Source organism: Ostrea edulis, chromosome 3, assembly GCF_947568905.1.
Source record: "Ostrea edulis chromosome 3, xbOstEdul1.1, whole genome shotgun sequence".
Lineage (NCBI taxonomy): Eukaryota > Metazoa > Mollusca > Bivalvia > Ostreida > Ostreidae > Ostrea > Ostrea edulis.
Genome location: NC_079166.1, coordinates 31,396,979 through 31,424,264, shown reverse-complemented (window position 1 = coordinate 31,424,264; position 27,286 = coordinate 31,396,979). Strand labels below are relative to the sequence as shown.

The 27,286-nt window shown below is 36.7% G+C and overlaps 2 protein-coding genes across 2 annotated transcripts in view; one reads left to right on the top strand and one right to left on the bottom strand.

Annotated features, from left to right (window-relative positions):
- Positions 1–27,286, bottom strand: part of LOC125677887 (uncharacterized) — a 534,764-nt gene that overhangs the window by 481,268 nt on the left and 26,210 nt on the right. The window lies entirely within an intron of this gene.
- Positions 4,504–16,413, top strand: LOC130053354 (uncharacterized). The gene is made up of 5 exons (XM_056160493.1): positions 4,504–4,650; positions 10,201–10,707; positions 12,699–12,848; positions 13,723–13,881; positions 15,945–16,413. Exons 2-5 carry the CDS (start codon positions 10,332–10,334, stop codon positions 16,376–16,378), a joined length of 1,119 nt encoding a protein of 372 aa, XP_056016468.1. The 5' UTR covers positions 4,504–4,650; positions 10,201–10,331; the 3' UTR covers positions 16,379–16,413.

Here is a 27,286-nt window from a genome sequence, read left to right as displayed (position 1 = left end):
AATAATTTATGCCAAACTAAAGTGGTAGAACATATTGAAACAATGATGTATACAGTTTTGTCAGAAAAGTAAATACATATTATAATTAAATGTAGAATGTTCAGTGTTCCCTTACCGTAACAACCTGGATAGGTAGATACCATACCTCTTATTCTACCGTAAAAAGCAGGATACCTGTTATTCAAAATGTCGGAGAAACGGGAATTGATAACCCTAACAGACAGGAACGTAAGTATTCCACAATACCGGTACACAATAATAAACATTTTGTATATCAATACGGGTAGAGTCACTATAACTATATCGTAGCCGGTTATTAAGGATCTGAAATGTATTACTTTCCTTCTATACTTCTAATGCTGGGTAGACGGATGCGGGATCAATTAACCTCCTCACATATACTCTTTATGTGAGTAACACATATGCCAGTAACCATGATCATCCACTAGTTTCCACATTCGTCTGACTGCAAATGCTTACATATGCTTTGACATCCCCATGTCATCGACAAGACTGAGGGATTCCAAAAGCTTACAGAGATTATGTCGTTTGCACACACTTGATGGACATGTATGTTGACATTTAGGAGGGTATTCTTCACTGAAACCCTGTGGTTTTGACTGGGACAGTAAAATACCCAGTTTTCCTTTTTCTCCTCGATCCTTGTTTCACGATTGAGCAATATGGTCTAACTGGTGTGAGAGAATATACCTGACAGTGAAGGTTTATGTAAACCTTATAATGCTCCTAGCCAACAGTGAACTGAACATATGCGATAGATAACAAATACTGTAAGCATCAGTACTATTATTCCGGATATAATTATAATGTCTTAATACCCCTGACGAATTTTCCGCTTCAAAATTTTGTACTCATATAAATCATTTTAAACATTTTACATTTTTGTTAATTTTGCCGTTGGTATCTTTGCATATGTTAATAATAGTAATTTCCTCGTGGATGGGTTGTAGCTTCGAACGATGCACGTATGAATTTTGATGAATATAGCACAGTCTATTTTGATGTCTGGGGATATAACTTTAAAAATGTAGATACAAATGATCAATTTCATTTTTGAAAATACATAAAGATATGAAGTACAGAACATCACACCAGTATATCAGTATGCTTAAAGCATCGGAATTCATACCTTTAAGTATATTCAAAAATGAAATGAATTTCTTAGATAAAATTCAGCCTATCAATTTTCAGGTTTTCATTAAAAATTAATTTTTTTAATTTTTATATGATATTGCACAATCTTTCATGCAATTGTCTTTAATGTGTCTTTGTATTCATTAGCGTAGGTATGTACATATGTACCAAACACTTAATAGACGTGTTCATGCGGGGAGTGAAATGGAAGACAGCTATGATTCTTTCCCATATATCACTAGAAATCTAAAGTATTTCAGACGAAAATGGAAAACGGAAATATTCATATCTAATGATCAGTCATCCCAAAAATTACTTTGCTAAACACCAACACTCTGATTTCATGCACAAGTACATGTACTCTCAAGTTGAAATTAAAAATATGCTGGAGTTCTTTCGTAGTCTTTGGTGTGTGTGTCCTTCAACAGTCTGTAGGAATTCCCATGGGCACGAATTGTGATCCTTTGTGAGCTGACCTGGTTTTATATTCATATGAAGCAAAATTTATTCAAAAACTTGTACCTGAAAAGAAAAACAAATATCTTTGTTGTGGCCTTCAATGTTTTGGGGTATACTTTACAGGAACTTTTCAAAAGTTGATAAAAAAATATTCTCATTCAATCAGTTTACTTTGGAAATGGGAAGTATTTATCGATATCAATTAATTGAAATCTGTATTACACAAATATTTCATCGTAACCAGTGATGTATGGCACTACAGTAAATATTACAGTCAATCTGTAAACGCAAACGGGATGATTTCAGCTTCTCCATCGTCAACTTCCCATATTTATGTAGCAATATTCCATTATCACCTGCATATGGTGTTTAGATCTCTCAACTGATTCGATACGCAAGAGTTTGTTATGCTTATAGTCGATTTTTTAAATCGTGACAGGCTACTGGCAAGCAAGTTGATGGTACAGTTGTTCCAATAGTCTCGTTTAAAATCAGCATTTCGCAAATGCTATGGTCGATATAACGATCTAGTTTGCCAATACAACCTATCACTGGGTCAACTGCTGTCGAACGTATTTCATACCGATTGTTAGGCCGTTCTTAGCAAATTGATTTTGACTACGAATAACTCCGTTTACCTGATCAAGATATAGGGCTCACGCGGGTGTGACCGGTCGGCGGGGGATGCTTGCTCCTCCTGGGCGCCTGATCACACCTCTGGTATATACAGAGGTCCGTGTTTCCCGAAACTTATAAATCGCATGAATACAGCAATTAAGTCATATATAAGTATCATTACGTGGAGAGAGATATTTTGTCAATATTGAAAGGTGAAGATAATGAACAGATATCAATTTCATAACTCCTATAAACAATACAAAATAGAAAACAGGGCAAACACGGACCCCTGGATATCCAGAGTTAGGATCAGGTGCCCCGGAGAGTAATTATCTCCTGTCGACCGGTTATAAACTGCCGTAGCCATTATATCTTGATCAGATAAACTGAGTAATCTGTAATCGAGATCAGCGTAAAAAGAACAATCTAGAATAGATTACAACCCTCCAAAGGAATGTAAGTTTGATGGCAAGAGTAGTTGATTAAAAGTTAAACACAGATGCATGAGGTAATACGATGAACGGTGAAGATAACGAACAGTGATGTGAAGTGATGTGATGCACTGGACACCAGAAAGTGCAATGGATTGCTTATGCTTGTGTCTTAAAAGCAAACCAGTGGGTTTTATGCTTCAGTAGTTTGCAGAAACCACACCACACCAATGGTTTTCAGGAAATCCTTAATAAATATTGGCTAAAATCTTCTAAGATTGATGAAAAGAAGAAAATAGATATACAGTTGAATGAATGTTCCGTTTACCTGATCAAAATATAGTGCTCACTGCGGGTGTGACCTGTCGGCAGGATTGCTTACTCCTCTTAGGCACCTGGTCCAACCTCTAGTATATCTAGGGGTTCGTGTTTGCCCAACTCTCTATTTGTATTGCTTATAGGAGTTATGAGTTTAATCACTGTTCGTTATCTTCACCTTACGTGAATATTTCCGTTTTCCGTTTTTGTTGAAGAAGCAACTGTCTATGATGTTAAAAAGTCTAGTCTTTACTTTGTCGTGAGGAATGGACGCGTAAAGTGTTAAAAAGTCATGCGTTTTAATGTTGTTGACTTGAGATTTCAAGTTTACTAAAAGTTCTTTAGAATTTGTTTTAGATTCCACATTTGATTTACACCATTTTTGGGATATGTAGTTGCACAGTGAGTTTATTAATGTTCTCCTTCACAGCTGTTGATATTATCGTGAGTACCAAAGATAGGGGCTTGGTAGAGCACTTATTTCATCCAGCAATGTATCTTTGTTTGCAAGGGATTTTATGTAGTTTAGGAATCTAGGATAGGTTCAGTAACTCATATTCATTCGTCTAAAACTGAAGCATGGTTTTGAAGACTTTTATCGTTTGAAAGGGCAGTTGGAGCATAAGTATGATTAATCAAAGTCCATGAAAAACCTTTGATTTCGGAATAAAATTACTTTTCACGTTTCCTTTCGAGAATGTTTCACTCAAATGGAGATGTCAACTTTGTCCGCGAAGACCTGCAAATTTAGCCTATGCTCGGCGCTTACGGGTTTTGAGCAGGGAGGGATCTTTATCGTGCCACACCTGATGCGCCACGGGACCTCGGTTTTTGTGGTTTCATCCGAGGGAGTACCCATTTAGTCGCCTCTCCCGAAAGGCAAGGGGTAATGAGAACCTATTCTAACCCGGATGCCCACGGTACTCATCAGTAGTTATTTTTCATTCTAGTGTAATGGTTAATCTAGCAGTGGAACATTTTTTCACCGAATAGTTGTAAGCTTTATTCAGCAAATATAGACAACACTATATTTTAAAATACAATCTAATCCATGTATGATAGCTTATTGATATAATATCGTGACATAAGGCGATCCGAGATCGTTGTGTAGTATAGCGTTCGTGCAACAACCGATAGCGGCTATATTTTTAAAATCTATTCATTTTCTTATATGCTTTCTTTGTTTAAATTATTGCATTACACGTTCAAATTAAGTCTTTGAAATGCCATAACATATGAATGTAGTTGTCGTTGTAATAAACAATCACCTTGTTAAATCATCCGTTTGGAATGTTTAAGGATTAGCAAAATCAAAATCCCATGAAGTTTTGTTTCGAAGGCTAATGGAAACCAGCAGTGTATCGCAATTTTAACATGCATGTATATCTAAATAATTCACTCTTTTGATGATTCTCATTAACAATACAATAAGAGAAGATTACTTGATTGTTTGATATATTTGATTACACATTTCATTTCATGCAAACTATCTCATTTTATACAGATATTCTTCCTCCTTACTGTGAGTCCTTAACGAAAACAAGGAACTTTGTTCTGGACTGGTGTCAGAAGGAGAAAATAGATCCTTTACCTTGGGCTGACAAAGTACCCAATGAGAGACTCAAAATCTTCTATTCTGCGAGTACAATACGTCCACCCTCAGATAAAGGTAAATAGTATTTTGATATGAATCGAGTAGGGTAGGATGTCATCACACGTGGTGTCGAGTTGTCGTTCATGGTAGCACTACTACCACAAAATCCTACTTTATCCTTTGTTGATACTGATATCTGCATGGTTATACAATTTTTGATAAATACTCTGATCAATGTAATTTTTCGGATATGATGTTTATACATAGTGAACAATTTTATGCGGCTGATGATATTTATGGACAACTGTCGTTAAAATAATGCTTCAAATAACTAATTCACAAAGGTGGAACTACATATGCATCCGCCATGCAGTTAATGTTTGTTGCCTACTCTCACAACGCTGGTATGTTAAGGCAGGTCATACTCCATTTATGCACGTAAACTGCATAATTTTAAAAATCTGTCCTACACAGAGAGAGGGAGCGACTAACTTTTTAAAAGTATTTTGGTTATTTACATGAGAGCATATTGTATCATAACAACAGGACAAACATGCGCTTCCGTATAACGTTATTGCATGACTGTTATAAATAAATCACGGAATTCATAAAATAATTAACTTATCGACATATTACAAAAGACAAGCATAAGATTATTTGCACTAAAATTTTAAAAATGTACTATAAAAAGTTATTGCACACTGACTATTAATGTTTGTTTTCTTTTTTGGCACACCAAAGGATAAAGCTGTTTTTGCCACGGTTGTGTTCGGATGTTGTATCTATTGTTACTGGATACTGGTCAAAGGCAATGTAGTTGATTTGAGGTATTTTCCAACATCCTAAACAATGACAGGCACATATTTTCACGTCTTTCCTCAAGAAATTCTAGATGGAGGTCTTTATTGGCAGTTTCATATAGATTATTTTCAGAGTCCTCTTTTGAATTGATTCGATGTTGTCGATTATGTTTTGGCAGGTGAGTTGACCACACTGGGCACACCTACTTGCAGAATTTCTCACTAGTGCTTTGTATACACTGGCCAGTTCTGTTTCATTTCAATTTTAATTTGCGCAGATAGAAAAGACGTTTGGAGGCTTTCTCTACAACATATTTTATGTGAGCATCCCATGTTAGGTTATCGCTAATGATTACACCTAGTAATTTGGTTTCTTTTACTCGTTGAATTTCTTCACTATCCATGATCAGACGAGGAATATCCAGCCTAACATTGCTACGTCAACAAACGAAATCATTTGGAGCTCCGAGTTTTCGGGTGTTATGGGACTTTAATGAATATTTGAAGGTATGTTTGGACACAAGTATAGTAGGAAAATATGTTAAGAAATTTTTGATATTGAATTTATGAGACAGCAACACAAGAATACAACGATATCAGGCCTCAACCGTGCGCAGATTTTTGTGCGCCGTAAATCGAAGGTTTTTATAAGACATGGATCTGTAGATCTCTGTTTCGTCATAACTTTTTTTCAGAGAGCTACAGTTCTGCAGCTAGAATGTGTGGTGGTTGTTGATTTATCCAAGACATGAACTTGAAGGCTGGCTGAAAATGGAATCGAGATAATCGATCAGCTGCAAAATTATGTTTGCTCAGTATGTGTTTGGCCCTGAAATGTATGTTCCATTTGCGAGATGCCAACACCAGGTGACGTACTAATTTCATAAGGACATTTTCTCTTGAGGTTTGCTTATCAATAACTTGAACTACCACCAAGTTGTCAAGACATAAAAAGTACCGTTTTATTTTTAATTTCATTGCCCCATATTTCAATAGCCAAAACTATTGGGAAAAGGTCCTTAATTGCAATTTGATATTCCTTCATTTTGTCTTGCGAATGGGATACAAACCAATGGAAACCTAAGATGGCTGCAAAACCCTTGGACCCAGCAGCGTCGGTATACAATGTGAGGTGATCAGAGGAAACCCATTTTTGTGACAAGAAAACTGATTTCCCATTGAAGGTGGCCAGAAATGTGATCCATGTTTCCGTGCCAGCTTTTGTTTCATGGGGGAGTTCATTCAAATCATAGGAATGTTTACACCACAGTTCAAATCAATTAAACTCCTTAAGAAAGCACGTCCAGGAACAACAGAGCAAGCAAAGTTCAATGACCCAATTAATGCTTGACGATCACGTAAATTTGTATGATTTTTCTTGCATGTCTAATAGCTTTTGTTTGAATTTCCCTGGTTCGGACTTTGGTACCACTACTAGAGGGGATGACAGAAATGGGTCAAATGGTGGGCATAAGAAAGGACCTGCTATACGGTTAAGTTCTAGAATCTTTTTGATGTGAATTTCTATAATTCTTTTTTTAAATATGAGGTTTATGGAGTGTAGCACAACCCAGGGAAAATCCATATGTAAATCCGTCTACCAAATAGACCTTCAGCTCTGTATCATACCCCTCTAACTCTTTATTTAGCATATTTGGTTTTACTGGGGTTGGCAGTTCTGTTTTCTGGGAATCCTTGAGATGCAGATGTACACTTATACTTGGGGTGTTGACCGTACTTAACTGACACGTGTGGAAGAACTGGCATGGGTGTTTTTGCATTTTTCTTCTTGGCTGAATGCAAAGCAAAAGCGGACTCTTCCCGCTTGCTTACTACGAAAGGGCTGCCTATAATAGTTGGGTTTTGGGAAAGTGCAATACATTTCTCGCTTAGTTCGTCCACTGGCTTTTGCCATGCCATGTCAACCGATTCCTTTTATTTTCTAAAGCATTCATCATAGGCCCTCCATGTTGCATTGCCATAAAGTCTATGCATTTCTCTGATGAGGCTCACGTATTTTAATAGGTGGAGTCTCTGATGAGTTCTTTTGAATTCTGATGCTCGTGAAAATCAGGAAGGCATCAGTTCATTGATTGATTGACTTTGGTTTTTTTACCTTCATTGTATGCTGTACATTAACAACCCCCGGAGAAATGGACAGCGTAAGAGGGCCTTACTCCCATGAGACAGCAGCATTGTTAGATCAAGGATTTCATTATCCCATTTTTATTTTATTTTGGAAGACACTGTCGTACCATGAGGAATCCTCTCTGTTACAGATATTATATTATTTGTGTTCACCGATCTTGTACCTACTGCCTCATCTTTACTGGGACTCAACAATTGTAACACTACTGTTGCTATTACATTACTATGAATCATTGCCCACTTCCCCAGAAGAAAATGACAGGTTTGTCGCCTGAGGCTGAGACTCTGTCTGGTCTAAGCATTGGGGCTGAGGATTAGACTGGTTTTTATCATGGGATTGTGATTCAAAAGGCTTCTTGTCTCTGGACAAAGAAAGTGCTGCCCCCTACAAAGAGAATGTCTGTTGGATTTTACATACTTCCCGTGCTAGTCTAGTATAATCAATGATCTTAGTAGCGACAGTTTTCGGTCGTTTTGAACTTGTCACAGACTTTTTCGATATACTAGGCTGGTCTTCAGTGACTATTGAATCTGGCCCTCTCTTGCATCGAGGCATGTTTTGTGCCTACAAGACAAGCTTCGCAATTTCAGTCCGCAGCCGGTTGTTTACTGTTATTACGTCATTGTTGTAAGAGGTAGGAGATGCCCAGGGCTGTCGTCTAAGCAACTCACTTATTATAACTGTTCGCACACCTAACCCCTCTCTTAAATATTGTGCATACGTGCATACGAGATAATGAATGCACACACTTTTTCTAGATTTGTTTGACATAAGTCATTTCCACCCATTTGAGTGAAGCACAATCTTGGAAGTTTGTTAAAGTTAAAAAAAATCCCGACCACCGAGACAGTCGTAGACAGGTTAAACCTCCCCGTGTTATGAAATTCACATTAAACGAGTTGCAATCAAGTTTTAAGTTATACATCTCTGCCGATGTGTAGGTAAATTCCCCTAAACTACGAATATATCAGATTGAACGGAGTATGCCTTGTCCTGGGAATACGCAATAGAACAAGTTGTACTTACTTTTTATCTCCAAATAAGACTTTGAAAAACGTCCTTTTACTGATTGCTACCTTTATTTTTCTTTGATCAACACACTTATTCACACAACAGGATGCATCACTATGTAGCAAAGTGACAAAACTTTTGTCCGTTTCCTTATTTTATTATATGCCAAAAGGCAGCAATGATCTAAAAAGATCAAAATACTCATTAGTAAACAACAATCATGAATTATGTACAAAGGTATATCGAATGATGGTTGATGATGTCAAAAAGTAACCTAGTACATGCAGTTTAATTATGTAATGTGTACACACAACCTTTGATAAAACCACTTAACACTAGAGTCTTATCCAAGTAGATATAGCGAGAGTAACACTAAATATAACACTTGATACAATTATGTACACATGATAAAGTGTAAACACAAATAGACTCAAACTAGTCAACTTAACATGATACAGATACTGACTCTTATGATATACAATCGTCCTAAGACCTAACTTGACTGCTTCAAATCAATAATATGCATAGTCCCTACCCACAGGCAGACCTCTACATGTATACCGCCAAGAAAAGTAATAGACTTATCCATCAACATAATCACCATCAAACTGATGTATCATATGGGGGTCACAAGTCAATGTTTACAAGACAAGCCACTCCCTTAGTATCAAGAACAAAGATTACATGAACAATATAAAGATCATAGGTATTTACACATGTGAAGTCTTATTCATTGGAAATTAATATAAAAAAATAATAGATTTGCACTTGTCCAAAACTAGAACGTCAAACTTCCTCCTTGTAACGATTCAATTTCCGAACTGACGCTATCTAAACATCACGTGATATTACATTACAATATGAGTGGACAATACATCCGAAACTTGAGAGCTGGTTAAAAACACAAAATGGCCTTAAAAACAGAATGTTACAATAATTACATATACAATGTAGATTGAGAATGGGATCACATATCACAAATTACATAAATAAAATTATTTACAATAATGCAGTAAACTGGTCTGTAGAGTGCCTATCCATCCCGCGCGATTATTATTATCTGTCACATATTGTAACATTGTTTAATGAAAAGTAGAGGATACACATTGCATTTCTTGTTTCTGCAAAATAGTTCCAGATTTTCTCAGTTTCATATACTTTGAAGTAGTGTGAACACTATCATGATGAATCCATATGAGTGAAATATTCTCGAGATGGACGTTAAACAATATAAAATATATATCATGATGAACCCCATTAAGATCCGGTTTTTATTATTAAGTCTATAAAGTACAGAGTAAATCTATGATATGTAAAACTTATACGGTACCAATTTTGATGCACCAGATGCACATTTCGACAAATAATGTCTCTTCAGTGATGCTCAACCGAAATGTTTGAAATCCGAAATAACTATGAAGTTTTAGATCTAAATATAGCCAAAAACAGCGTGCCAAACAAGTGGAGCCAAATTCGTCCAAGGATAAGAGCTATGCATGAGGGAGGTAATCCTTAATTTTGAAATGAATTTCTAAATTTTATAACAGCAATTAAATATACATCCATATCTAAAACGTTTCTTAGCATAAGTTAATCCTCTTTCAATTTCAGTATCGATGGAAATTTAAAAAAAAATAAGATAATTCTATTATCTTTTCTTTGCAGACACAAACTGCAAAATTCCCAAATACGCACGGAGTATTTTATTTTGTATCTTGTTGGCAAGTGGTTACAGCATTGCCCCCGAAAGCGATAACTGGAGAAGAAAATTCGCAAAAATAAGAGAGGAATTTTGTATGTCAGAAACACGAGCTGAACATGAAGATCTAGAGATCATCAAGGAATTAGTTGGGAAATCGGCGCTACTCACAAAGACTGGGCATAGGATTACTTTTAAGTCGGAAAATATCAAACATGAAGTCATGACTGACTTCGTGATTCACTGCCTCAGAACTGACAAGAACTACGAATCATACCTAAAGCTGACCTCAGAAGATTCAGTAATAGAATACTGCACATTTTGGGAATATCGCAACCTTACCAACGAAAGATGCCTGTATATTCCAAAATTCTTAGAAGATTTGCTTATGGAGAAATTGAAAATATTAGCAGTACTTTACAACAAAAACATTTGGTATACTGGCATTGACAAAGAGAAGATATCGAGAACATGTAAGATTATTCTTTAGATTAACGAAGGAAACGCATAGTAGTAATTTTTCGTTTAATCTTTTCAAGTAAATTTTCATATATCGTTTTTGGTCTAGGACCAATTGCCTGATTATTCTAACGCTTTTGTTTACTGGATATATATTCTATAACGTTTGAGGACAATAAATTGTGTTTTCATAATTAGTACAATCGGTCTATGTAGCTTCTCATTGTTATATGTTCCTATTAGTGTATCATATACACGCTTTTTCAATATTTAATTGCATTGTCTGCGTTTTGAGAAATAACATGTCTGAATTATGCTCTCAACGCAAAAACACAATTGATGACTGGAAGCAAGTGTATCACAATTTTCAGTTGCAAGAGGTTTCAATGTTGCACAAGGCATCATATCTCGCCTTTAATACAGATATCAACAGTATGGTTCAACAAATGATCGTTGTAGATACTGGAATTATAGAGCGCAGACTTGTTCGTGGCATTTCTCTGACTCCGCAACATCACCAAAACCGACTTCAATGACGCGTCTAAATTATGCTCTCAACGCAAAAACACAATATATATATATATATATATATATATATATATATGTGTGTGTGTGTGTGTGTGTGTGTGTGTGTGTGTGTGTATATGTATATGTATATATATATATATATATATATATATATATATATGGCGGGTGTGACGGATCGACAGGTAATAACAGGGCTAGGGCATCGCGCTCTAAATAGCACGGCCTCTCCCCTCTGTCGGCGCGGGTTCGAATCCCGCTCGCGCCGGTAATTGAGAAAGTTTCCCAGTTTACTTTCGAAAGGTCGGGTGTGTCTTCCCAGGTCCATTGTATCTGGGTTCTCTCTTTCACCAATAAAAACTAGGCGCCACTAGATAACTGAAAAATTGTTGAGTGTGGCGGAAAACATTAATCAATCAATCGACAGGTAATACTAACGCTAGGCATCTGATCGACAGGGGATGCATACTCCTCTTAGGTACCTCATCCCAACTCTGGTATGTCCAGGGGTCCGTGTTTGCATACCTCTCTATTTCATTTTGTATTCTACGGGGGTCAGGTGAATACTGTAAATTAGACTATTTGCCAATGCAACGCATCATTGGGTCAAATGCTGTCTGACGTGTTTCATACCGAGTGTTGGACCGTTCTTTCGGCACTGATTTTTTCTATGGACTACTCTGTTTACATAATCAAGACATAGGACTAACGGTGGGTGTGACCGGTTGACAGGGGATGCTTACTCCTCCTTAACACATATATCCACCTCTGAGAGAGTTGGGAAAACACGGATCCCTGGATATACCAGATGTGGGATGAGGTGTCTAGGAGTATGCATTCCCTGTCGACCGGTCAGACCCACTGTGAATACTATATCTTGAGTAATCCGTAGTCAAAATCAGTGTGTAAAGAAAGGCCTTGCGATCGCTATGAAACACGTCAGACAGCACTTGACCCAAAAGAAATAGGGTGTGTTTTTCATTTGTTATTTCCATGCTTACTATTAGCTTTTCTGTTTAACATTTGCAACAAAGCTTTATTGCAAATATTAAATCATAATTCTATTAATTTTGACAACGGATAATTCCGTTTATCACGGCGGGTATGACAGGTCTACAGGGAATGCATATTCCTCCTAGGCACCTGATCCCACATCTGGTGTGTCCAGGGGTCCGTGTTTGCCCAACTATCTATTTTGTATTGCTTGTAGGAGTTATGAGATTGTGATCACTGTTCGTTATCTTCACCTTTCAGTTTATAAAAAAAATCTTACTTGAATCATTTATATAACAGTATTGAGATTATAGACAGATCCATACTTAATTACCTAATATCTGATATATATCTAAAATATGTGCACAATTTGCATGCAGCGTTGTCTTACAGTGTTATTGCTTTATTCTCTCGTAGTTTTATAGAAAACTTATCTAGTGAAAGTGTCTGAAGACTTTCATCATGATATAAGATTCTTGCATTTCAGATGACATTCCGCTCGCAGTATTCGATATTGATGACGTGGCATTATTGGCCAGATTCGTCGAGTTTGTCATACAAAAGGGAATTGATAGGGCGAATCTGAATAGCATACTTTGTTCCATTTTCATTTTTCATCAGACAGTCAGAAGTGAAGGTAAGGAAAAAATTGTTCCTTCTCAAATTGAAACAAATACTTCGAACTTTTACAGTTACACAGAGCTTTAACTTCGTGGATATAGTTTCTGTACAATGAAATGTTATATAAATTTTATAGTCCGTTCTGGTTTCAAACTCATTGGATATATCCTGCATGTGGTGTTTATATCTCTCAACTGATTCGATACGCAAGATTTTCTTCTGCGTATGGGCAGTTTTTAGATCGAGGCAAACTACTGACAAACACGTTGATGGTACAGGGGTTTCAACAATTTCGATTGACGATCAACATTTCCAAAATTCTATGGTTGTTATACCGATCCAGTTCGTAAATACAACCTATCATTGGGTCAAATGCTGTCTGGTGTGTTTCATACCGATTCCTACGTCGTTAATGAAACACTGATTTTGACTACGGATAACTCCGTTTACCTGATCAGGATATAACGCTCACGGCGGGTGTGACCGATCAACAGGGAATGCTTACTCCTCCTAGGCACCTGATCCTACCTCTCTTGTGTCCAGGGATCCGTGTTTGCATAACTATCTATCAAATTGATATTGAGATTGATCAAAGTTCCTTATATTCACCTTTCAACGAAATCCACAAAAGTTGAGTCCTGATTCCTTAGTATTTTGTCAGATGCATGTTTTGAGTGAACTTCAAGTACATGTAAGAATTAAAACCTAAACCATATTGAAAATCTTCCTTCAAGGAATTATATTCTTCTTTGTCGTTATCAAAAGTCAGGGTAATTACATGTACATATTATTTTATGTCTCTTTAGCCGTTCATTTATTACCTTCATGTTAATTTATTTATTCGGGATATCATTGTAAAAGAAAACTAAGACAAATGTTTCCGCTTCCAGATGATTTTCACAAAGGATCCCATGAACATTTCTCTGATAAATCCCGAGTGTTACCCTACAATTTATTGAGGAGAGCGAGACAGCTATATCTATCGCCAAAGAACGATCCAGAATCACGTGATACCGATGTACTCAACCAGCAGATGTACATTGATGGAGGTAAAAATCTCTCTTTATTGTTGTATTCGAGTACTCGGGGACTGGCATGATTATATTTTTCAAACTTATGAAACTGCCTATAAACTTTATGGTTACATTTTAAATGCAATATTCCGTTACCAAATCACATTTAAACTTTGATAAACCATTGCTTTATTTTGATACAGTTGGAATTTTATTTCTACTTTGGTTTTAATTTGGTTTTATATCCTTTAAATAAACTTCCACCCATTAAACAAAAAACATGACGCGTGAACTGTCACTAAATGTGTGTAAAAGTTTTCATTATCCTCGATCAAAAATAAGATATAATTAAAAGAAGTATATGGGTCACTGTGAGTCTAACTTTAGGTTAGGGTAAAATGAAATGTCCAGCTGTCGAAAAGGTCAGTCTTTGTTTCGAGTTGCAGCAGTGAAAAGTTTACGTCGATAATCACCACCATTTGGCATGTATTGAACATAATTGCTGTTCGCAATGTTGCAAGCTTGCTATTCATGCAAGACAAAAGTAGTGGATGTTATAACAGCAGTAGTTCAATCGAAGTATCTTATTTTAATTCCATATTCACTAGTTCATGTATGAGAGTCTACATATCATGTACAAAATTTTGGTACGAGGTGGAACAAATCTGTGTACCTTAGTTATGATTTACATTTTTATGATTGAAAGGTGTGTGCAAACGGATATAGATACAATAGCAGTATTTCTATTTATATAACAGTATGTTCCCTATGCATCGTCCCTTGGTACCTTTAGTTGTTGTTCAAACATATTGTACTCAATTGCAATGTTTACAAATATAATGTCTATGCCCCTAAGGGACCATTATTTGGCAATAAACTATCTGTATCTGCATCTAATTTCATATTCATATTTATACAAGTATACAAGTAGGAAGACGGACTGGTTATTTGAGGACCAAGTGAGGTATTTACTGGGCATTTAAATCTGTATATATCAAGATATAGTGCTACGGCGGGTGTGACCGGTCGACAGGGGATGCTTACTCCTCCGTAGATATGTTAAGGCTTTCCGGAGCTTTGAAATGCGTTCAAAACATACATTGCATTGCGAGGTCGGTTTTGTTTAAAACTTTATGTACTTAGTACAAACAATTTTTATAGAAGGTTCTCTCTGCTATATATTAACATACTTGTTATGTTATCACATGACTTCGTTGCTCGCGTGACGGCCATTTATAATTGTTTCAATTATTTTTAACTTTTTGTTTCATAAATAAACCCACGGTAGCCTTGTGTACCCGAAATGTGCTTAGGAAAAATGGTAGTATTACTTGCATACAAAATACATGTATTTCATGAAGAGTTCAACTTACTGACACACTTGCTGACACATTTGAGGGTAATCTGTATTCAAACAAAGCTGTCACACATTTTTTCCCAAGCAAAATTCGGGTAGAGAACAAACTCCTCTTACGATTTCCGTAAAATATTTCAAATGAATCCTCATGAATTGCTTGCGCAAAACTCTTTTATAAACACATCATAAATTCTACCTCTAACCACTGGTATAAAACAGGGTACATTTCAAAAGTATATTTTTCGAAATCAGTTTGAACACATTGAATTTCAATCAAGGGTAACTAAACAAACTATTTTAAAATGCTCGAACATATAAGATTTTAAAACACAATTCAAACACGTGAATTTTGCAATAGCGTTCTGACATCTAACATAGTAGCTCAAGTTTGCAGTGACGACGTCATTTTCCATTCCGACGTCACATGTTGGTAGTTCGGAAAAGTAATTACACAAAGTGCACTGTGATATTTTATGGGAAGTCTTAACCTACTCGCGTCCTGACCACCTGCTCCCACCTCTGATAAATCCAGGGGTCCGTGTTTGTTGAGCTCTCTATTTTTCATCTTTTATAGGAATTATGGGATTGATCACTGTTCTTTATCTTCACTTTTCATACACGAGGTGCTACACAGAGTCCGTTAGTGTTCGATAAAGTTAAATGCAACGATCGAACCCCAGGTATAAAACAAACTCAAATTAACTTATTTTAAGGTGACAATATTATATCTTTGCATTTTCAGGCATTCAGAACCTTTCCTTATCTCCCAAAGAATGGGCTATACTAATATTCATATTGCTGGCAGATGACTACCTTATCACCATAGACAGGTTATCAGAGACAAAAGAAAGAAGTATGCAACAAGCGTTTCCACTGCTGCAAGATGTTACACTTCTATCTGACATAGAATACATGACACAACTAGGGAAATATGACAACGTTCTGACGATAGATAAAGACAAAAGAATTATCAGGTTTGCATCAGACGAAATCCGTCATCAAGTGATGAGCTACTTTGTCCTGAATTGTCTTAAAACAGATGAGGACTACAAGAACTATATCAGGCTGTCTTCAGTGGATTCTTTGTTGGAGTATGTACGTAGATGGTGGCCCGAGAGGGTAGGAAAAGAACGGTGCTTATATTTAACAGGGACGTTGGAGAGGACGATTTCATAGAAAACTTGGGGATAGATGCTTTACGACACGTCATGGTGGAGACCAGAGATCAATCATACATGAAGGAATCCATATTTTATATGAGAAGTATGGACCTTAATAACGTGAGAAAGATCGTTCAAAAGAAATGTAGGTTTCCACTACTTTTAGATAATATCTTTTGCAAGATATTTATTCAAATATTTTGCATCGTGTGATTTCGTGGGGGCTCAATTTCAAGGATTTAGTAGTTTCCCCTATCCCATGAATTTTAAACCACAAAGAAATATAGAGTTTTTATGATGTTTCAATATACACGAAATAACAACACAACAAAAATGTTAAATATTGACAAACCAGAAAAAATTGCCTCCAATAGTCTAAAGGCTTGCACAGTAAATTATATGCAATCAATATCATCAGAATTCCTTTTTAAGTAAAGTGGACAATAATTTTGCAATTTTTGGTTAAAATATCATGGGAAATCTTTGACTTGGACTACGAAGCACGGTGCAGATACGTAGCATGTGCCAAGAAAGGAACCCAAACCATACACAGAGCTCGTGCAATGATAGTTGGATGTGTAGGGGCGGGAAAAACAACTCTTCTGAAGCGACTGCAGAAGTGTAGTCAAGAGGAAATAATCAACGTCAAACCAACGGTCGGATTAGAGATTCACCAAGACATCTTTGAAATAATTGATGGAAAAAACGATTTGAAGGGTTTGTATTTGTAACCATGATTATAACATAAGCCACTAAGAAGAACTGTATATCATAGTAAATGTGATGGTGATGTTATAACATTTTAAGTCCCTTTTCCAATATTTCACATATAGAGCACGTTTGACTGGGAAGACTCGGGTAACTCTAAAGCAAATGCTTGGGTGCTACATGTACTGACAGTCACATATTTTTGTTATGTTTTCTTTATAATTTATTTAAACCTGAAAGAATACGATGTCGGCATGACCCTAAATAAAATAAATGCATAATCTAAAGCTACATTATATTGCACCCCCATTGCAAAATTTTATATTTATTTTCACAAGAAAAATCGCTTTCGAGGCCCCCGAATCCATAATAAATGTGCATATATATGTATGTGCATATATCTGTTTTCTCTAGGTGTCGTACTTGCCGTGTTCTTGTGCGTACAGTATGAATCATGGGTTTTACATGTAATTTTCTAAATTATTTAAAACACTTTTCTGGCCGGACATGACCTTCACTGATGTTTTGATTAAATCGTCTCGGAATGTACGCGGTACTACATGTCGTTAACACTCACATCGCATGGTTGCATCGTGTTATTAAAAACTACCAGGAATTAAAAATTATCAAGGGGCGAGGAGTGCAGAATTCGAGTGTTTTAAAATATTCGAATTTCCCAAAATTTGTAAGTTGATCATAGGTTAGCGTTCTCTGAATGAGCGTTAAAACTGTAAAAAAAAAAAAAAAAATCTTTCTTCTTTCTCCCAACTAGATCTGACGATATAATAATTTTTTATCTATTGCGACGTCATGTAATACGATGTCGTCCATGACTGAGTTTGATGCATTGCTAGCTATGACGTACGTATCGTAGTGCAGTAGGCTGTGACGTCATAGTTGGCAATGCATCAAACTCACTCATGATGCCATCGTATTACATCAGAGATCTATATCGAGTGCGCGAGACATTCGAAGAGTTCCGATTGGTTAGTAAGTTCTATAGTAAAGTTAAGATTTTCCTAACTTTAAGCCCGATCCCTAAAGCTTACGTCAATCAAAGAAAGTGGTTTTTAGTTATTTAAAGCTTTAATGTTTTAAACTGGTTTTTTTTTCCAAAAATCACCCTGTAATATTTCTTGAAATGGTGATTTAGTAAGGTAAATGATGACTGAAACATGTTTGCAGAGATAGGAATTTTAGACACCATTTTCCAATATGCGTTTTTTCAGGGGTTTTAACCTAGAGGAGGTCATTGGACTCTCAAATTATCCGATACCCTATCTACTTCTTATGTGAAATGATTGTTGGAGTGTAAAGGTAAAACATATTGAAATGTTTAAAAAATATGAAAGTTTTTGAAAACATAATTTTCCGGATATGGTAGACTATGAATAGTCAGAATTTTACTACTATACGTGCATTTTCATCACTTTGAAACCAACAACATGGTTCAGTAGATGAAAAGTTATTGAAAACAATATAAAACAATACATTTTCTTGAATTCATATGACAAAAACGTATTTCTATCGTTTAAATAAAGACAGAGGCTTAATATCTATGTATATTAACACTGCTTGTTTTAAAGTGATGTGTTCTATTTTTAGAAGTGGTTGTACTCTGGAAAAGGCCACTAAACATATTTTTCTTTGTGAATTTGATCAATATACATCCTCGACAAAATATATGCAAATTTTGATAGAAATATGTCGGTTTTTCACTATTAAGATGTGGTATGGGGAATTACCTTAACAAAGAGTAAATAGCATCACTTGGTATATTAATGTCTGTCAAAGTACCAAATTAAAGATAATGCTAAGAAGAAAAATATAGGTCCGATTGTTGTATTACGAAAACAGAATTCCCAAGAAAGGGCTGTTGGCTGAATGCGTTATATGGAAATCCAATGTTAAGAAAATAAATGATCAAATTGTAATTGTTTCTTTATTTCAAAGCTCTGCAGGAGGAATCGAAGAAGGAAGGAAAACAACTACTGAGCATTATAGACTTTGCAGGCCAGTACGCTTATGACGCCTATTACGTCTGTCATGAGGTGTATATGATTAGAAGGGCCTTCTACCTGCTGGTGATAGACATGTCCAAACCTTTTAGTGAAAGAGTTGACCCGAACTTGTGCAAACAAGAAGAAACCATGTGTACTAACTGGACGTATGGAGGTATTACATTTAGATTATCAAAAATAGTTTGTGATTTTTAATGAAATTGCACTTCGTGGTTTCAAAAAATCAAATACGTGGAAGGAGATCAGTAAATGTTTGTTTGTTTATATCCATCCCCTGTCGACCGGTCACACCCGCCGTGAGCCCTATATCTAAATCGGGTAAACGGAGTAATCCGCAGTCAAATCAGTGTGCCACGAACGGCCTATTGATTGGTATGAAACATATCAAACAGAATTTAACTCAAAGATAGGTTGTATTGGTAAACTAGATGATTATATCGACCATTGAATTTACTGACTTTGTATGGGACTTAAGAAACCCTTGTAACATCAACTTGTTTGTCAATAACCTGCCTCGATCAAAAGAATAAACATAAGCTGAACAACAAACTCAGCTATATGACAAACGGGATGTTTTCACTTCTCCATCGCCAACTTCCCATATTCCATTATCATCTGCATATGGTGTGCAGATAAATCTCAATTGATTCGATACGCAAGAGCTTTTTCTGCGTATGGTCAGTTTTTTTAATCGATGCAGGCTACTTACAAACAAGTCGATTGTGCAGGTGTTTCAACAGCCTCGTTTAAAGTCAGCCTTTTGCAAATTCATGATAAGATGTAATTGCTCGGGAGAGCGATGTGATCTACAGAACTCTATAAATGATTTGTATACTTTGATATTCTGTCAATACTCAATTTTCCAGAATCATCGTATACATCATCGATCCGACATACCAAAAGCAATTTGTTGAAATATATATCGAAAATGTTATGTTCAACAAACCACAATTTTTATATCAGGTTACATAAAGTTAATCAATGTGTAAAGGGTGATAACTAATTGTATATGAGCTGTTCTATGCATGTTTTACACGACTTATTCACAACATCCAAATTATATTTCGAAAGCTGATGTATCTTGCTTCTTAGTAAACAGAGCAATTTGTTCGTGCTCTTCTAGGCTGCATCTGTCTGATACTGGTCATTTCATGAGAGAATATGTTTTGTCATTTCAAGTATTAAAATAATTTTGCATTGCTAAATTTTCTCATGGAGATCCGGGTTAGAATAGATCATCAGTACCCCTTGCTTTTTGTGAGAGGCGACTAAATGGAGCAAAAACCCAGGTCCCGTGTCACAGAATGTGTGGCAGGAGAAAAATAGCCCCCTGCTCAAAGGCCGTAAGCGCCGAGCATATACGCCTAAATTTTGTAGCCCTTCACTGACAATTGAAACGTCTCCATATGAATAAAAAATTCTCGAGAGTAACGGTAAACAATATACAATCAATCAACCATTGTTAAATTCCTTTATTTCTAGAATACTTGGTGGTTTGGATGAAGTCTATCCACGCCTACAGTGATAATGATACTCGGGTTATTATAGTTGGAACTCATCTCGACAACACCAATGGACAGGTATACAACATGTACCACCATGCCAAGTTTATATGTGACTTACAACTCAAACTTACTTATAATTTAAAGTGACTTACAACTCTAATGTACTTATAACTTAAGTGACTTATGAGATTTGATGAAATCTAGATTCAGGATTTTTTTTTAAATACATGATATACAAATATATATAAGAACAAGGCTTCTTTACGCACAAAAGCAAAGTTTCAGTTTCATCTTAAACAAAGAGCAAATCTTTTTTTCTAAACATCACTAACGTAATCTAATTCAAAATCTTACTTCCTTCAGACATCCGACACCATGTACAACAAAGTATTGGAACATCTAGAATTCAACGAGGAGCTCACAAAACACTTAGATAGAAAGAGATGTTATGTTCTAGACTTTCAAACTAAGACAGGTCAATATGTAGAATTAGAAAAATGCATTGTTTCTATTACAAAAGAAAACCGATGGAAGGAAGCAATCCCTAAAGATTGGGCGCTGTGAGAAATTGTCCTTCGACAACAGAAAAGAAATTAGATGATAATGATGCCAGTTTCAACATTGAACCCAATTTGTTTTTGCAATAACGAAGAAAAGTATTCACAAATCCAGGATGTGTTAAGATAAATTACATACATTTCAACCAAGTTATTTCTCGCGAAAAAGCTAAAACCTTCTGTCTAGAGTCAGAATTTGATAAAAATTGTTGGACTTTGAAACAAGAAAGGTCAAACTTTCTTTTGGTACTGAAATATATCCCTGTAGTTTTTTATGGATTAAAGGTCCTCGATCAAAATACTTTATTTTATTTCGGTATGATTACTTTGTAATCTACTTTCAATAGACATTAAGATTATCATAAACCTCAATAGCCTGATACAAAGAACAGTTACACATGTCTGGCAAATATCCGGTTACAATAGGGAAATAGTTTCTTTTAGTGTTTTTGTAAATACCTGATACTTATATGTAACCAACAGTGTCGTGGCCTTTTCAATGCTTTTATCAATGTCTTTACTGACCTTGTGTTTTCTTAGATTCAACAATTTAGGAAAGTCGGATGTTGTTGGGTTTTCGTGCTTTTATATATATAATGGTGACTAATAGTATCTTGATTAAGGGATTTTTCAATAAGTTAGATCCACATTATGTCAATTACATCGTGTACATGGATGAAATGAAGAATATCACATTAAAAACGTATTAAATTATTTATAAACTTTAATACAATATTGTATCTAAACTACTTAGGTCGCATTAATTGTTTCAAATTGCACGATTCTTAGATGGACTTACTCCCCGAAAATTCGCAATATGTTATTTTAAGTGTACTAAACAAAATTAATATTTGTGAATATAACAAAACATGACTGTACATAAATGTGCTATCAACACTATGATTTATGTGAATACAAACATGTTAACAATGAAATGATCTACACATGTATGTTCTGACAACAATATGATATATATAGTTGTATGAATGAATAGAAATGCTCTAAGCACACGGTAATATCTGTATACAAATGTTCTAATCATAAAATGATATAGGGCTCACGGCGGGTGTGACCGGTCAACAGGGAATGCTTACTCCTCCTAGGCACCTGATCTCACATCTGGTGTGTCCAGGGATCCGTGTTTGCCCAACTATCTATTTTGTATTGCTTATAGGAATTATGAGATTACTCACTGTTCGTTATCTTCACCTTACATGTGTACAAAAATATAACATCTGTGTATATACGTATAAATATTCGAAGCTTAAATTGACATCGGTGGGATAAATTTTAAGCATACCATCTGGAAGACAAAGTGACAGTTAGGTTTGTTCTTTAATATACATATGTGTTGGTGAATTATTATGCATTTGATTGTTTTTATTTACGTATCATAAAACAATTTTGATTTTGATCGCATATTAATTCTATTCAAATAAAACCAATTATTACACTTATTTTTATGCTTAAGCGCACTATATACAGTGACCATATACATGCTATTCACCGTTCATATACTTTATCCTTTTGTTCCTTTTCTACTCGCATGATCTCGTCAATCTGGTAAGACTTACTGGTTAAAACACCAGTAAGGTATTTATTTAGATCTGTATATTTTTGTATTTCGTAGGCCATTTGCGCTGTAGTGTATCTATAGACATTTAATAACCATATAACACATTTTCGCAACAACAAAAAAAACCACCCGAAGTTACAGGAACCTTGTGTTTGTGCAAATTAAGGATCATAATCGATTTGAAGGAGGAACATACGATATAAAGAAAATACAAACCTTCTTAAAGGCAATGTTCAAGTCAAGCTATTGGTCAAAAAAATATATAAAGTGCTTTTAATTATCAATGAAGACCATTGATAGTAAGATTATTCGAGGGCGCTGGCAAAAATCACAACTGTGGTTATATATCTGCATGAAGGTCGACAAGTGTCAAGGAAAAACAAGTTTGCTCGTACCCATATCGTTATTACAAGAAAAGACACAACGAGTCAGTTATCTTAAAACTATGAGAACATATCTGAAAATAGTGAGTTAACTGACCCGAAACCTCTAGTGAAGATGTCGAAATTAAGAGAAAAATCTCAAAATCCCTAGTTAATTCTATTTGAATAACTAATAAAGGTCTCAATTTGGCTTATTTGACTGATAGAAGCACCCAGTGGCATCGCCAGATAAGTCCTCGTATCGTAAGAAACAGATTGCGAGAGACCAACCTCCATCCTCGACGTCCTTCTGTCCATCCTGTTCTGCTCTAGTGTCATCGTGTTGCAAGGATATCATGATGTAGAAGGCGCCATTGCTTCAATAACAGACATTAGATGGAAGTTCTGTTTACAGACAAGTCGAGATTTCATCTCGGCAGCAGTGACGATCGTGTTAGGGATTACCGTCTTGCCGGAGAACATTACATTGATGCCTGCGTTATCCAGCGCCACCAATTCGGTGGAGAGAGCGTTATGGTCTGGGATCGAATTACAAAACATGGAAAGACCCCTTTGGTGATAGTGAAGGACAATTTAACCGGCGTACGCAACCGTGACTAGATTGCACGTCAGCACGTCATGTCATTCATTCACATCCAGCGTGACGTTCTTGGTGAATATCTACAGTAGTAAAATGTGAATATGCTAACCTGGCCTGCGATGTCAACAGATTTATCGCTTTTAAAACATGTTCAGGATGAAATTGAACGACGTTTTCACCAAGAGTTAAACCCCCTGCTACGTTGAAGGCTTTGTTTATTATGGTGAAACATTCACTAGGCATTTCTGCATAAACTAATCCGTTCAATGCGTCGTAAGTGTGAATAATGCATCTGTGCAAACGGCGGTCATACACGGTATTGATTTTATAAAACTGTTTTGCACCCAGGTCCCTTATTTTCAGTGGCTGTTCGTGTCAATCATAATGAACATAATCCGTGATTTGATGTTTGAATTGAAAGACCGCATTATATAAAATAATGATATCCATATTGTAACATAATATTACATTACATTACATTTCATAATAATATATATCATCTTATATAAAATTCACATAAATATTCTTGTTCTTTTTCTTTGAACCATAATCCAACTGCTCATGTCATTCATGTCATTACTAATGATGTCAATATAGTTGAAAATGACGACCTGGAGTCACTTATTCTTAAAGATCCAAATTCTGAGAGCTGTACTCTTTCATTTGGCTACAGAACGTCATTTCCATATGCATTATGAGTTATATCAAAGATTAAGCCAGATGATGGGTTAAATATAAAGAAAAATTTAACACCTGTCAGAATGAATATAAATAAAAGTAATATTAAAATCTCGCAATAGACACCTAAAACGTGTGCTATCTATCCTTCTGTGTTTATTGAATCACAAATGATAAAGTAATTATATTCTTCCATAATTGATGGGCCTTGGAATTCTTCCTAGGCTTCGCCGTTGCCTCTTGCCTTCTGTGTGCGCCATTGCAATTGAGCTCCGGGCAGTCCATCTTGAAATAGCCAAGACCCTCCATACTTGAAGCACCCGAGGGTTTTTATTCATCCCCTTGCTGTGATCTAGGGTGCATCTGGGGGGAGGAGTCTGTTCCAGCATTTCCTTCTCCGGTTCCTCAATTCTCAGACAAAGGTCCCTTAAATTCTTGTTTAATGTCGGTGTTCCCAACGGTTGCTGGACCTCCTCCTGGACCACCATTCTTCATGGGATTAAATAGACATGGTTTACCAGAAATGCTGGTTGTACTGCATCCTGTCCATAGCTTCCTCCAGTCTTCGGTCCATCCAGGGTGTGCAAACATGCATCTTGATTCTTGACTACAAAACACAATCTAACATTAACATGTCCATGTACATCAGACACAGTTGGGAAAGCACATATCGCAAAGGTGAGTTCCCAGTGCGTTCACTGATACAACTATTCTCCACCATTCTGGGGGAAACTGACTGGGAACTGATCTCGTGTGTGTACTAACTCTCCGAAGCGCTTCTTAAAACATGTCAATATCTCAGCCATTAAGAGGTTATCGTCCATCTCCAACAACAAGAACAAAAGTCCCGTGGGGATCAGGGTTAGAATAGGTCCTCAGTACCCCTTTCTTGTCGTAGAAGGCGACTAAATGGGGCGGTCCTTCGGATGAGACCCCCAAAACCGAGGTCCCGTGTCACAGCGGGTGTGGCACGATAAAGATCCCTCCCTGCTCAAAGGCCATAAGCGCCGAGCATAGGCCTAAATTTTACAGCCCTTCACCGGCAGTGGTGACGTCTTTATATGAGTGAAATATTCTCCAGAGGGACGTTAAACAATATTTAATCGATCAATCAATCAAGCAACAAGATGTAATTGTTGCTCGAAGTGGCATCTAAGGAGAAGTAGAATTGGTTGTGATGCTCCATCAATGTCCATTGTTGACTGCAAGCTAGCCGAACAATCTTGTGCAAGAAGGATTTCCTAGTAGAGTTCCCATCATACCGCAGATCCATGTACCTAGGCGCGTTTCTACCCGTGGTCATTACGTTTTCACCTAAACAAGAGTACTGGGGGACATGAAAGGGGGTGTGGTACATTGGGGCTAGCCCCTGGGTGAAACGCCCAGAGCATGGCTATGCGATTTTGGTTCACCTAACAGGGGTAGAACGTTGGCTACTCTATCCCATCTACCTATCCTGCAAGCAGTGGTACCAGGTTATGCCCAAAAATGAGCAGGTGATCTCTGCTGCTGATAGTCCCTATATGTGTGCTTACATAGCCATCAACCATGGGTTATACCAAGGATTACCCCGCTGGATGCATACAAAGCTGCACTGCATGGTGAAGGGCCAGAATAATCTGCAAGGAGATTGGGACAATGGGGGGACTACGGGACATGGTGAGTTTCAAGGTTAACCGCCGGTTCCAACATAAGGGCAAATAAGGGATACGAGCCTGGGGTGGGGATATACTGGTGCTGACTGAAACCCCTGATAAAAATCCTGACTGAACTGACCTTGGGTCTGGTCATCACCCCATCAGTGAGGGGGTTGTGCTGATCTCCCCAACACTGGAGTGAAGGGGTGCAGTGACGGGGGTTATGGTACTCTGGGAGATGCCCAGAACTAAGTATATATCCCCCACTGTATAGTCGTAGTAGGCCTCCCTAGGATATCGAGTATAACTGACCCCCTCCACCATGGGAGATGAGTAGTCGTCAGTCTACCTTCAAATACGTCCCTAAATGTTCAATTTTCATTGCTAGACCTTTTCGTGGGATTAAACAAACTAATTAAGTTCCCCGATAGTCTGACCTACAATATGGATCCTCATCTAAAAACTAAACTATCAATCTCATGAGAACTGAAAGGAGGAATAGTAAAACTCACAACCTACCACTGGCACATTCCACCCTTCCCTCATTTTAGAAGGCAAGGACGGAGTGAAATAATCACCACCCATGGATGTTCGCTCAAAAAACAACTCTAACCAAGGGCGTATCATACCGCCGTGGGCACTCCCACTCCGTGGGTTGTCTAAACTGAAGCCAATATTTCCTCCAAATTCACTCATGTGTAAATTCGGGAAGTGGGGTTATGCCGCGCGACCGCTGGGGTATCCGGGGAGGACACACGCCCAACACAGAAGACACCTCATTCATTGACAAATCGTTCACATTTGTACACAAAAATATACAAAGCTACTAAATTGTGATTACAGAATATCTAAATACATTTTTAATTGATTCCATATATCTAAAAATAATTGCTAACCTCAATGCAATTCAAATTAAGAAACATTAACCAAATGGAACCAAATTGTTAATAGACTAGCGCACCGTAGGGAAACAAATACTTTGCAATCACCCATGGAGATACGTCCATGTCCTGGGGTCGGGCGCCGATAAAGTACCCCATATTCAATCATTAAAAGAGATCTGAAAAATGGACCGAGACCCGGAAAGCCCAATGTAGGACCCTAGAAGCCCCAAACTGAGGATGGAAAATGAGAGTCCATTTGGTTCCCTTTATTACTTGTATACTTTTTTATGGACTCTTCAAAGATTAAGTTGTTAATAGCCTCCATTAGGACCATACACGTACATGATGTGAAATCATGAGTTTTCGGTTTCAATTGCCCTTAAAGGCCTCTGTGA

What these genes read in the sequence shown, in the direction of transcription:
- LOC130053354 (XM_056160493.1), top strand. Translation starts at nt 10,332, where the DNA reads ATGTCAGAAACACGAGCTGAACATGAAGATCTAGAGATCATCAAGGAA. An exon ending in AGAGAAGATATCGAGAACAT is followed by an intron (nt 10,708 to 12,698) that starts GTAAGATTATTC and finishes CTTGCATTTCAG; the next exon opens with ATGACATTCCGCTCGCAGTA. An exon ending in TCAGACAGTCAGAAGTGAAG is followed by an intron (nt 12,849 to 13,722) that starts GTAAGGAAAAAA and finishes TTCCGCTTCCAG; the next exon opens with ATGATTTTCACAAAGGATCC.